The sequence below is a fragment of the Dromiciops gliroides genome, chromosome 3, assembly GCF_019393635.1.
Source record: "Dromiciops gliroides isolate mDroGli1 chromosome 3, mDroGli1.pri, whole genome shotgun sequence".
In the NCBI taxonomy this organism is placed as follows: Eukaryota; Metazoa; Chordata; class Mammalia; order Microbiotheria; family Microbiotheriidae; genus Dromiciops; species Dromiciops gliroides.
The window spans coordinates 332,333,909-332,348,592 of NC_057863.1; the positions used below are offsets into that span (position 1 = coordinate 332,333,909).

General features: G+C 35.6%; 1 protein-coding gene across 1 annotated transcript in view; it reads left to right on the top strand.

The window, feature by feature from the left end:
- The window catches only part of STXBP5L (syntaxin binding protein 5L), a 421,799-nt gene that overhangs the window by 339,936 nt on the left and 67,179 nt on the right, over nucleotides 1–14,684 (top strand). Inside the window, 1 exon segment of the mRNA XM_043992879.1 lies at nucleotides 7,265–7,315. Coding sequence (XP_043848814.1) covers nucleotides 7,265–7,315 — 51 coding nt within the window.

The following is a 14,684-nucleotide window of genomic DNA, read 5'->3' on the forward strand; positions in this document are numbered from 1 at the left end:
TCATCAGTTTGGGAGGAAGCGTCTTAGGGAAATTTATATAAGCCTGCCCAGATGCCCTGGCAGATTTTCAAACAAAGAGGAAGAGCATTTTTCTGAATGTCCAAAACACTTGTGGGAAGTTCCATATTATCTGGAGGTACAATTTCAAGTGCTACAAGATAAAGAGGAAAAATAATTATGTACTCGCTTTAAGCTTTTTCAAAATGGGAAGCAGAGAGCTGTTGAGCAGTATAGGAAAAGCCATCTGAAGCTGTGAGTTGTGGAACCAGGATGTCATTCTGCCTCCAGAGCTGTAAAAGAGCTATAACACTGTCATCTAGGTTTCCCATATAATCTGTCCCTCTCAAGGAGCTAAATCTTCTGGGGAGGATAACTGAACAATGGGGAACAGGAAGCAGAACTGAGCATCAATGAGAAATGATCAATTCACGGCAGTGTAAATGCTGCCCACATTGTTGCTTGGAACAGAGGGTAGTGGCTGCATTGTATCAAGGACACAGGATGCCTGCAAAGAATGAAGGGCAGGGATAGTGGCACAGTGGGACACTGACAGGAAAGAGTCTAGTAAAAGAGCAAAACATCAGAAAGACAGGACATAAAAGCTGCTAGCCAAAAAAAAAAACCCAAAAAACAAAAAAAGCAATAAGGCACTGAGCTACTAAAAAAGAAAGAAATAATGCTGACCTCCTCCACTTTTGCTGGCGCCCACCCTTGCTATAATGCAAATTATAGAGATGCTGCAATCTCCTATCAAAAAGTAGCCCATGGGGGCAGCTAGTTGGCACAGTGGATAGAGCACAGGCCCTGGAATCAGGAGTACCTGAGTTCAAATCCAGCCTCAGACACTTAACACTTACTAGCTGTGTGACCCTAGGCAAGTCACTTAACCCCAATTGCCTCACTAAAAATAAAATTTTTTTAAAGTAGCCCACTACTAAGGAGAGTGGGGGTTCCTTTGACTCAGTATGGGAATAGATATTAGTTTTTTCTGTGTAAATAAAATGCTTTTATGTTTTGAAGCCCTGTGAGAGCCTGAGTATTTATAAGGAGAAGTGATGACAACCCTTGTGGAGAATATCAGACACTAAAATTCCTAGGTTCTACTTGAGTGGTCGTAACAAGCCAGATGAATCCCCAAAGTGTACCCAGGTCCTATGGGTCAAGACTGTAACTGAAATCATACCAGGCCAGGACATGGCTGGGTGGGTGGGCCTCCAAGAGAAGCACTACAGGGTTTTCTTATCAAAATGCACAAGCACCATCTAGTGGTGAGATATACAAAAGGGTAAGTGCACATTAAATTGTTGCATTTCATTCAATTATTCAATCTGCAATTATTTATTGAGCACTTGCTATGAACAAAGCAATATTCTAGATCATATATGAGAAGCCTCCTTTACTAGATGACCTCTAAAGTTTGTCCTAGATCTAAATCTACGTCAAATTCTACAAGTCCCTTCTGGCTTTAAAACTTAAGGAATCTAAAATACCAGCATCCTTCATCTCAACAGCTTTCACTGACATTATTCTTTGTAGTCACTGACGCCTGCTTCTCTTGACTACATTGCTTTTTCCTAGTATAGCTCCATCTCTATCCCTTTCAGTGATTTTCTTCTTTATTGTTCCTTCTTAGATGTTTCTTTTCTACTTCCTCTTGGCACATCTTTACTGTTCTCCCCATGGACAATGTATCAGGCAGTGAGAAGAAAAATGATTAGTACTTCCCCTTGTAGTCTCTAACCCCAACTCTACTCTTTAGCTGACCTATTGTTGTTTTTTTCTTTTTGGTAGTATTTTATTTTGTTTTCCAATTAAATGTAAAGATTGTTTTCAACATTCATTTTTGTAAGATTTTGACTTCTAAATTTTTCTTCCTCTCTCCCTTCCCTCCTCCCTCCCCAAGATGGCAAGCAAACAGATATATATTTTATATATAAACAACCATGTTATACATATTTCCATGTTGGACATGTTGTAAAAGAATCAGAACAAAAGGGAAAAGCCACAAGAAAGGAAAAAATAACAACAAAAAATAAATTTGAGATTTACTTTGATCAGCATTAAGACTCCATAGTTCTTTTTCTGGATGTGGAGAACATTTTCCATCATAAGCCTTTTATAATTGCCGTGGATCATTGTATTGCTGAAAAGAGCTAAGACTTTCACAGGTGATCATCACACAATATTGCTGTTACTGTGTACAATAATCTCTTGGTTCTGCTCACTTCACTCAGCATCAGTTCATGTAAGTCTTTTCAGGTTTTTCCAAAATATGCCTGCTCATTATTTCTTATAGCACAATAGTATTCTCATCACATTCATATACCACGACTTGTTCAGTCATTCTCCAATTGATGGGTGTCCCCATAATTTCTAATTCTTTGCTACCACAGAAAGTAACTGACCTCTTACATCACCAATTGGAAAGTGATAAAAAAAATTATTTTTATTCCCAAGAAGTTCTGGGATGACTGAGTTGAGTCCAGACAGAAGTACAAAACCATTTGGTTCACCTGAGTTGAGTACTATTTCAGATGTGAAAGTTAATGTTCAAACTTTTACCCATTCTCAAAAAATGTTCTTTTTACCTTGCTTCTAGGGTGTTTATAATGCATCTATTTTATCACTGCAAATAGTTTCTAGACTTGTAAGTCTTACTCATCAATCCAGTCTAGTAGGTCCAGTGCAGAATTGTACTCTCAGATGAAATTTCTCATGGCAACAGGGAGTGTTAAGATAAGATGTATCCTTACAGTTATCTCTTTCTTTGCGAATTTGATGTTTAGCATTTTAACTAATTTAGATGATCTTTGAAAAACCTTATATTTCTAGAAAGAGTTTGAAACATTTTGTCCAGTGGCCTATCCAGCATATTAATGTACTCAAAGCAGTAGTAATTTGAACATCCTTCAGGTTCTAATATAATACTATGTATTACATATAATCATATATGATACTATAAATGGATGAGATGCTACTTAGATATTGAGAGAATCTATCAACCTAAGCTGTTTTTCTCATGTTTAGTAAACAGTAAGCAGTTAGTGATACAATTTATTATTTTTGAATCAGTGCCTCAATAATAATGAAGTTGAAATAATTTGCTATTAGCTGTTAGGTTTAACAATATATTTCCAAATGATGCTCTAAAAAAATCCCAAACTCACAGCAATATAATCAGACCAATAAGAATACAAGAAAAATACTCATAAATAAATAAACTCAATAAATACACTCATAAATAAGCTCAAATTTTCAACATTTTAGAATGAGTTGGAATATTGGAACCTTTTTGTACTGAAGTCAAAGAATGTCTTGAAAATAAACTAATTCTCCTTTGTCACACCCAATAAGGGTTTCCAAAACTAACTTCTCTTCGACCTCTCTGAGCTTCACTTGCAAAAATGAAAGGTTTTGACTTGATGCCTTTTAAGGTCCTTGCCAGTTCTAATGATTTCAACAGTTCCCAAAATGATTATTAGAATCTTATTTCAGTACTTCATTAGAACAGTGATGAGTCCTTCCCCAACCTGAGCAGCCACTCCATACTTTCTCATTCTGTTTGATTCTCATCCTTGTCTTTCCATAAATCTTTCATATAAGAGGTACTCTGTATTGAAGACCTTTCTTTAGATTTTTTTATATATTTGAGTCAGAGGTGGGACAAAAGGACAACACTCAAAAGATCCATCTCTAACCTCTCACTCTCATGACATGCCCAGAGTCTACCTCCTTCTCCAGTCACATTTGCTCTTGATTATGTCTTTTATGCTACTTATCAAGTACATTGTTCCTTCTTTGGTAATATACTGTATCCTACTTATACCCACCATGCATACTTTTATTTTCTTTTAGGTCACCTGCAATTTTAAGAATTTCAAGACTGTAATATTTCCATGTTTTGTAGTCAGATAGTACCACCAGCAGAATATTTGTGTCTAAAAGATAGGCCTTTGTTTGAGCAGATGGCTTGAGATCATTGGAAGGGTAGCATACTTTTCTTGATTCTATCCAACTTGATTTCCTATGCATTTCTTGTACATAAAAATAGATTAATTAAAAGAACTGCCCATCTAACTGCATGGAAGATATGTTTTTCATCTATTTTATTTCTCCATTGTAAGTGGTTCAGTTAATTTCTTTCAGGTAACAATGGATTTCATTGAGGAGACTTTATAGTATTTGGGGGTTTAGATGAAGTTTAAAAAATAATATTTGTGAAAGAAGGGAATATTTCTGTTCAGATTTTCTATAAGACTTTCCATCACATTGGTAAATACCTTAGTTAAACATATGACTCCCTATTTTATACCTTGTCTGGTGTCTGTACTGAGTGGTTCATTGAACAAAGTTAACTCAGTGGCCACATCTGTCACAATATCTTGTATGATTTTAGACATGAGCATGGGAAACACTCATACTGAATAGAGACTTTAAGTCTGCATTCTTTTCTACCAATTTTTAAAAATCAACAAATAAGCACAATGAGATCTAATAGTCTACATTTTTCATTCACTTATGTGACATTGAAATGTGATCTACTATAGAAAAAGCATGTGCAAAAGCCTGCGTATTCATTTTTCACTTTCTCATTAAGGATACTCTCATTGTGTGTACTAATGACTTATAAAGAATTTATAGACATGAGAAAGGCAAATTGGTTGTTAAGTGCTAATGCCTTCACCTTCCTTTTGTTGTGTCTATGATCTTTCCTGGTCTCACAGATCTTAGCCTCTTTGTGTTATCTTGAAAACCAATCAATGAATGCCTTTAAAATTTTGTCATCTCAAGCATCTATTTTTCTTTATATTTTAACCAAGTTTTCCTCTTCTTCCTACCATAGTTGAGTCTGTCCTCAAGCTTATCAACTTGATTTGACTTGACCAAGCTCTCTGTACATTCATTTTCTCTAAAACTGCTTTTCCACTATCTTGTAATTGTGATCTGTAGTTATCCTCTGTAATGTTTTGTAAATGGAATTGTATTCTAGACTGCTGTTTCCCTGAACTTCCATGTCTCTCTGCTTAACAAAGTGATCAGATATTTTTTGATAAATAGTTTTGGGGTTATTTTAACTTCCTCAATGTTTTCATTTACCAAATTTATTTAAGAAATGTTAAGGGAATCTTTGCTTCTTTATTTCTTTACTGTCTTTACTTCTGGCCAATTCCAATAAAAAAAAATCAACAGCTTGTTTATGTAAATCAGATTAAGGCTACTGTAATTATGTACAGTGCCTTCTTTTTCATTTTATCCTTCTAATTTGTTGCTTATTTTTATCTTTGTTCCAAGTAGTCAATGATCTTGATATGTGTAGACAGCTGATTTTGAAATGTCAACTATGCCAGTAACCAGCCTGTTAAGCTATAATAGCATCTATAATCTATAATATAATATTTAATAGCATCTATGAGCTATAATCTTTCCTGTTAAGCTGTAAAAGCATCTTCTAATTCTCTTCTTAATGAACATATTCATGTTATGTAGACATAAGGCTTTTGAGTAACCAAGTCTTTGAGTTCTTCATTTCTTGATCCAAAATCATATTTTTCAACATAATTTTTGTTCTCTTCCCCTTTTCCCACCTTCACATTAAAGTCACCAGAATATATGTTGACTGTCAAAAGGGCAGCATGGTATAGTAGAGAGGATTCTGTTTGTAGTCAAGTGTTCTGGGTTCAGCTTCAAATTATGCTACTTAATACATGTATGACCTTGGGCAAGTCAATTAACATATCTGTGCTTCAGTTTTATGATCAATAAAATGCAGGCATTAGACTAGGCATCTTTTCCTTCAAATTCCAGATCTATGATATAATTGTCTTAAATTCTTCATAAAATTTCTCCATTCTCTACCACAAAAATTGGCATGTAAGCTGCAATTATCCTCATAATAGTAGAACCTTCTAGAACTTGCTTTCCATTGTTAGATCTTTCAGAAAGGAGTACACCCCTATCTTACAATGAAGCATCAGTATTAAGACTCTTGTGGTGGAGAGTTGAGTTCTAATTATCATCATTCCCATCTTTCCTTGTTTTTATCACAAATAACATAGATGTATCATTAACATGATACCAATACAGTTTCATCGAATCATAGAAGGTTATAGTTGGAATGGCTTTAAGGATCACTGTCCAAACCCCTCATCTTATAAATGGGGAAGCAGGCCTGGAGAGATTGTGACTTGCCCAAGGCCATATAGCTGAGTAGGAATAAAGAACTAGGATCTAGTTCTCCTGACTGCCAGTTCAGTACTCTTTATATATCACCATATTGTCTCTAAACAGTAGAATAAATCCCACATTGCTTTTTAAAGTACTCATTAGGAAAAAGTAGAGCTTCAATGAGGAAATCAATCCACAGATTTAATAAAGTATAAAATATAAATTACAAAATATTAAATATTAATAAAACATTAAATATGAAAGAGTTCTAAATTGTTCCCCTTCAGTGCATTCCTTATGCCACAAATGAACATTCCATCTGAATTGTTTATATGTTTCCCATAAACTCTTTATGCCAATCACTAATAAGATGAAAGTTTTTAAGGAAAAGGTGGGATTTGTGTGGCTTCACATGAATTCTTCAGTGTTCATCAACTGCAACACATTTGCAAACATCAATTGCAATACATTTAAGTAAGGTTTATTGATTCTTTTCAAACTAATTATATGCTTTCAAATTTTTACAATATATATTTAAATAATATTTATGTAGTTAATAACCATTAACTAAATATTTGACAAATATGTAATATTGTTGTAATCTGCCATTTCATCTGCTATAGGTATGAGAAATTTTCTGTGCCTACATCATAGATGTTAAACTTTTTTCAATTCATAATTGCATAGTTGAGATGTCAGAAATTATGACATTTTGATCTTTTTTCTAAAATTACTTTGGAATGTAGGAATTATGCTTTTGTGTAAGATCTTTTGATGTTAGTCATCTAAAATTCGCTTTCTTTTTCTAACAAAATGAGAGCTTGCTTTTATTGCTATACATGAGAAAAAAAGAGACACTTGATAATTTGCCACAAATCTAAATAAAAATTTCTCTTCAAATAATTTGTTTGCAAATGAGCGCCTATCAGATAATTTTGAACCAAATCTTTGAACAGTATATCTGCAATATTAACAAATGTAAGTATACATATACTCAACAGAATTATAACTCTTATACCTTAGGACATATGTTCTCCCTCACTCCTCTTTACTTTTTATATAATTAACAACTGCCTTTCTCCTTTTTCTGTTGTTTCAGTTAAAGGATCAAGAAAGTTAAGTCTGCCAACAGATCTTAAGACTGATCTTGGTACGGTAGGCGAAAGCCAACAGTTTTAAGTTTCCTTACATCCATTTGGCTAAACATTTTTACCAATCAATCCATAAAATAGCACAAATGTCCTAAATACCTTCTAAAGCCTTTTTCAAAAGCTTTCTTAAAAACCACCATACAGTTCTGTTGGCAGCATTCAACATTTTGCTTGTTAACAATCATTTTTTGTAAACACATTTTATAAATCATTGCACACCAAGATTTTTATTTTGAAAGTGTTTTTGAGCTTTGAACAGCCATACTGATTGATCACATTTTTAAACATGGTATAGTCTGGTGTCATTTTCTTTGTGTATCATTTTCATATATAAGTTTCATTTAGTGATAAGGACTATTTAACAAATTAAATTAAATTAAATTTTAAAAAACAAACCTGCGTCATCAAGGGGAGTAAGATTCTAACTGTACTTTTTCAAAGGGTTAAGAATTTTATTTTCCATTATGTTGTTGTCTTGTCAGTAATTATGTCCTAAGTCATTTATTTCCTAAATTGACATTAGAAAGTCTCTTTTCAGACATCTTAACAGCTTGCACTAGCATGATTATTTGGAAACTGAATACTTATTAAAATTGAATTTCCTTTCATTTCTTTTGCCATAATTTAAAGCATATCTTTCCATATATCAGTATTGTTGGAATATTAGTGGCAGTTTCTAGCATTTTAAAATGCAATTAAATCTTAGTTTGTGTACTTGATTCCCCAAATATAAATGTTAAAATATTAGTAAAAATGTGTCACCATGTTATATTGCAGTTTTATTAATATAATGGATGCCATAGAAAAAAATGATGCTGTCAATTGCATACCATATACTCTCCATATAAAATAGTGAAATAGATCATACTTTTAAAATTAATGTTCATTTCTCTATACGATAGGTGTTAATCATATTTTCTGTCACCATTTCTCCACCTAACATTTTCCCTTCCTCCAAGTGTGAGAAAGAAATTGTTTTTCCCTATATAATTTTGACATCTTTATTGAAGGAAGTAAAGAAAGCTGTAATTGTACTAGAATGAAGATGGAAAAGGCATGAGTATTGTCAATAGAGCTTTTCTGTGTGAAACTAGCTTTCCCAAGGATGGAGCAACCTGATTAACAGCTTCTTTCCCACTGTAAGCAAACTTTGTACATAACATTGCATATGTACAATATCCCTTTAATACAAATAGCAAATTAATGGTCAGCACACTCCATTAAAGGAGTGCCCTACAAAAGCACTTGAAGTATAATTCCCTTATACTAACAGCTTTCAAGTGGGTGCAAAATTACAATTAGCAATTAAGAAAACTTAAGTTTACCCATGAAATTTTAGGAATTAATCTACAGCTTCAAAGCATGGACACATGTCATAAACATATAAACACCACTACTCTTCAGAATTGCATTCTTTTTGAATAGGATCTTAAGATCTCCAAGGAATCCCAGGCAATTTCACTTACTCCTTGGCTTTGTATCAACTGGGATTTCTTATCCATGACTTCATTTACTGTTTCCTTTCTTAACCATTGAACAGCAATGTGAAGCTTTAAGAGCTACCCACCCTGGCCTAGACTATACCATCTGCACTCCACATTTCTCATCTATGAAGCTTGTTGAGAGACACACCTATACACCTTAGAGAACTACTTTACAACCACATCTCAATGAAAAGTTATCCACATAATTCCTCCTATTTAGAATTAAGATGTCAAGGAATAATGTGAGTTGATTCTGTATGGGGCCATAGTGGATAGAGTGCTAGACTTGGAGTTTAAAAGACATGGGTTTAAATCTGGTCTCTCTCTCTCCATGATCATGGGCAAGTGATAACCACAAATGGTTTGAATTATGAGGGAGAGAGCTTCCACACTAATGAAATCAAGGACTTGGATATAATAGGCTATACCTATATCTACATAATTAGCAAACTCCTTATTTATTCAATTCATAAATCATTGTGAGTTTTGAAAATTTTAGTCATCAAACTTTTCATCCAGTTTGAGTTTTAATATTGGTTTGTTCTAACTCAACTGACTAATTATTTCAGTGTAAAAGTCAGACTTTTTAGGCTGAGTTTATTAGAAAGCTGTTTTACTTAACTGACTTGTTGATTTTGTCAGTCATTGATTAGTATTCCTTTGGAGATAAGCTTGGTTTTCTTTAATGTCATCCAGTTTGTTAATGATCTCTTCCAGTTTTGTGCCATCTGCAGATGACATCATCTCATTCATACCATTATCTAAGTCATTAATAAAAATAGTTAATAGCACAGGGCCAAGTGCAGATCCCAGGGGCACTCTACTGGAAACCTCCAGCCACATCGACATTGAATGGTTAATGACTACTCTTTAACTCTGGCTGGCCAGCCATTTTTTTAATCCATCTAATCCATGAGAAACCCATCACTTTAATGATCCATTATAGAATTTTCCCAGAAATGGAAATCACTCTTCCTAACCTATATTTTGTGAACTCTCCTCTCTTCCCTTATTGAAAATTGGAAATTTGCCCTTCTCTAATCTTATTATGGCTCTCTTGTTCCCCAAAATCTTCCAGATATCACTGACAGTGGCTCTGGAATTATTTTCACCACTTCTTTAAGAACTATAGCATATAGTTGGAGGCCAGATGACTTGAATTCAAGAGCAATTAAGTGCTCTCTTATTAGCTCGTTTCTTGTCTTAAGTGGCAATTCTAGCGTTAGACATTTTTGTTCAGGTGTTTCTGGGGCAATAGTCATGTACTCTCAGGGGCAGCTAGGTGGCACAGTGGATAAAGCACCAGCCCTGGATTCAGAAGGACCTGGGTTCAAATCCAGCCTCAGACACTTGACCCTTACTAACTGTGTGACTCTGGGCAAGTCACTTAACCCCCATTGTCCCACAAAAAATAATAATAATAATCATGTATTTTCTTTGGCAGGGGGGAGAAAAGGCAAAATAAGAGGTAAACAATTCTGCTTTCTGCCCCAGAGAGAGGCTCTTTCTTCTTTTATTATCCCTTTTCTCCCAGTATAGTTTCAAAAAATAAATCTCTTTTGTTCTCCTTAGCCTCCCTCAATATTTTCAACTCATTCTGCACTTCAGCACTCCTAACCCTCTCTTTATAATAGTAGACTATGCCACACTTTTTTAGTCATTTTCAATTACTTCCCATGCTTCTATATTCTATACATTTATTTCTAAAATTAAAGTCAGTTGGTGAGTTCCCTGAATATGCATATTGATGTACTAAATAGGACAAAATATTATAACCCTTGCCCCTAGGTTAACCCCTTACAGACTGTACCCACATATATCTAGTGTGGGCCAATGAGCTGGAATGCCCATCTTCTCCCTATTGTGATGGGTAAAACTAAATGTGTGTAGTTACCCTACCTGTCCCCTGCTGCCTACCCCCTGCTGTGTGAGCATGAGACAGTGTGTGTGAGAATAGGCCCCCTGCTGTCTGAGCATGTGACTACCCTCAACCAATTAGATCGAAACAGTGTGTAAGGCAGTTGGTTTGATCAGTTGGTTTTGGGAGTTTGTGGTTGGAACCTCATGGGGTTGGCAGCTCTGATTTCTCATCTAGGGTAGGTTAGGTTTTCCTATTCTTTCAGAGACACTTGTTCTCTAATATATATATTGGGGGGGGGGGCAATAGGGGTTAAGTGACTTGCCCAGGGTCACACAGCTAGTAAGTGTCAAATGTCTGAGGCCGGATTTGAACTCAGGTGCTCCTGAATCCAGGGCTGGTGCTTTATCCACTGTGCCATCTAGCTGCCCCTCTAATATATTTTAATAAATGTTTAATACCTAAACTATTAAACTGTTGTCCTAGTTAGTTTTCCCCACAAGGGGACAGATAGGGTAATTATACACATTTAGTTTTACCCTTCACACTGTCAAAGGAATCCCTACTTCTGATTCTGCATATGTGGTCAAGGTTCAATCCTTGGAGAGCTTGGTTCTTAAAGAAGCAGCTAGGTATCACACTGGTTCAAATTAGGAAGACTTGTATTCAAATCTTACCTCAAATACTTAAGGTCCATATGATCCTGAGCAAGTCACTTAACCTTTGTCAATCATCAATTTACTCACCTCTAAGTAGGGCTACTAATAGTACCTACATCCTAGGGATGTAAGGATCAAATGGAATTTTATATATGCATATATAAACATATATGTGGGTATGTATATATATACATTCATATTTGTGTACATATGTATACTGTGCATATACATCTGTGTGCATCTGTGGATATATAAAATCTTACTTGATATCTATAGTTATACATAGTACTTTGAAAACCTTAAAACACTATATAAATGTTGTTATTGTTGTTATATGGGTTAGGCTCTTTATCTTATACTCTCTGGCTCTTTACACTTGAGCTCTAAAACTCTGGGAGAAATCACTTAAAGATTAGGTTCAGCTCGTGTGAAGAATCTCTCCAAAAGGTGTCAAAAAGTATGCAGTGTAGAATGAAAATCCTGTATGACAGCTATTTATTTCCTCCACATTAAAAAAAATGCTTAACACAAAAGACTGGAGTTATGAATTGACAAAGATTTAAACAAGAGGTATTTACTTATAACTACTCTTATAATCTCCCAGGGGTGTATGGAGTGTTTGGGGAGGACTAGGGCCTCTGGCATCCATGCTTCTCAGGTCCTCTCCAGGGCTGTTCTTCCACCTTTGGTATGTGTCTCTGCCCCAACTCTTACCTGTGGCTCCAAGAAACTGTAGAATGCACAGCAGCCATACCCTGGTAAAACTGTCTTGACATATGGGCCAAACCAGGTTGAGGATAACCAATGGGCCTCAAACTCATCAATAAAGTAGGGGGATGTCTACCCCAAGCATAGGAAGACTTCCCCTGGTGGAATTGGCAGATGGGAAAAATTTGTTCCTATCGTCGTGAATGCAGCTGAAGCCGATGCTACGAGTTGCTTAGAGCTTGGTTAGACATTGAAGACAACAAGTTCATCCAGTCATCCTAAAGTCCTGACTTTTGTCTTGATACTGGGCTTTGATGACTCTGGAAGAGAGAGTGAAGCTAACCTTGTAATGTCATTGATTCTCTTTGAAATAAAGGACAAAACAACATAATCTCCCAGGAGGGTGATACTTAAGGTAGCAAAAACACGAAGAATTTTTCCAGAATGTTAAATTGACATTTTAAATTTATTTTGGCTTAATATTTTCTCTCTCGAGGGCTATATCTTTTGGCAAGCCAGGCCAGGGATTGGGCACTTCCTCCTGTTTGTGTTCGTCTTCTTTTGCAAAGTGCTGTAGCAGCTATAGGAAACACCTCCTATAGTGTAGGTAGCTCTGACTAAGGGACCCAAGAGCTTTCAGATTTATAAGATTGTTTCCTATGCTAGAAACATCCATCTCAGATTTAATGTTCACTCACCTATACTGAGAAAAGAAACACAAAGCAGAAATCTAGCTCTTTGAAATCCCATCTCAGTCTTACCTACCCTAATGTGTGAGGAGTTCATTATTTCTTCTGGGACACAAGAGGGCATGCTGTTATAGCTCTTCATGGGAAGTTTGAGGAAAGGTTCAGTGGGTCCAAACTAATTCAGAAATACATTCCAAGGAAATGTAAATCCAGTATATAATATGTTCTTCAAGGAATGGCACTACTATCCCAAATTAATTGGAAAAAATAGCAGAGACTGAAGAATCTTTTGCCTCATTTTCTACTCAAGAAGATATTAAAAGATATTCTCACTCCCACTTTGTCACCTAAAGTAGATGGATTGAATGTCTAGATCAAATATTCATAAATCCCCTAGTTGTTAGAGCCCTAGTCAACTAATGTAAATAAATCACCAAGACCAAATGTCATTTATCCAGATTTTTAATAAATGTTAGTGAAATCGTGGAACCAAAATATATAATTGTTCATCTCACAGTCTCTTTGCCTCACTTGCTTAAACTACAGTATTTACTTGTTCCTTCTTGCTTTAGCTGCCTTCCTTCCAAGTCATCTTTTGTGTTCCCAACCTACTTTTGTTCTTTACCCCTTACTTGTCAAAATAAGATCCCAGGAAAGTTGCATGTTTTCATTATAAGTATTCACAGATTTTCCATATCTGCCCATAGTCTTTCTCATATAAATAGAATCAAATAAGTTTCATCCAGAAACCTTTGTTGGGTTATAATCTTTACTAGACTTTCCCACTCCTCATAATTAATAACTTTATACTATATAAGGTAGGTTTGGTAATTGATATCAGATCACAACTTGTTTGAACCTCTTGCAGCTGATCAGAAGGAATGATATTGGAAAGGTAACCTAGGCCTTCAAAACATGGCTGCATCCTTAAGTGATAACTGATTCTAACTACTTCTTCTTTAGCATCCTGAACCAACCTGCTCTGCACTTGTTTCTGATCTGCCAATCCAATTATCTCCTTTTCCTCATGGTTTCATCTCCCAGTTCCAGATGAATGAATTTTGTCTTCCAGATTCCAGTTGGTCTGCCCACATAAACAATCGTAATCAGTTTCCTCTCCATTGCCAAACACAGCTAAAAAGGAATAATGAAAAGAGTCAAAGATTTAGACAATAGTCGCTGACCTACAGCATCAACTACCTATTCTCTATATGGACTGTCTGGGGCATATTGGAGGAAAAATGGAGATGCCACAACATACCCATCAGAGACTTACAAGAGCATGAATCACATTCATATGCAGTTATTCTTTGTCATGACTTGAGTTAGAAATTGCTCACACAACTGGTGGAAAACTCTCAGAGGGATTCATCTATTCATTTTTCCCTCTGTGCAACCCCATATTACTCACAAAAAATACAATGGATTGTGCCTTTAAGTACATTACCACATAGCAAATCAATTGTCATTAAAAATAGATATTTACTCCACATTTGGGAGCTCTTTAAATGGTTTTGAGGACACTAGTGGTATACAAAAGGGGCATGGACTAGAACCACTGCTGAACCATCAGTCAGTCAATAAGCATTTTATTAAGTATCAGATACTGTATTAAGTACTGCAAATACAAAGATAATCAAAAAACAGGCCTCACATTCTAATGGGGAAGACAACATGTAAATAACTAAAAACATGCAAGACATATACAGAATGGTTAATAGGAAGGGAATTTGAGAAAGGAAAGCACTAACAGCTGGAGCAATCCAGAAAGGCCTCCTGCAGAAGGTGGGACCTGAGCTAAATCTTGAAGGAAGCCAGAGAAGCTAAGAGGTGGAAAGGAGGGAGAAGAACATCACAGGGATGTCTGTCGAAGCCAGTGCAAAGACTCCGAGATGAGAGGGAGAGGTGGTGTTTGAATGTAAGTAGGCCAATGTAGCCAGATCATGGAATTCATAGAAGGTAGGAAATTG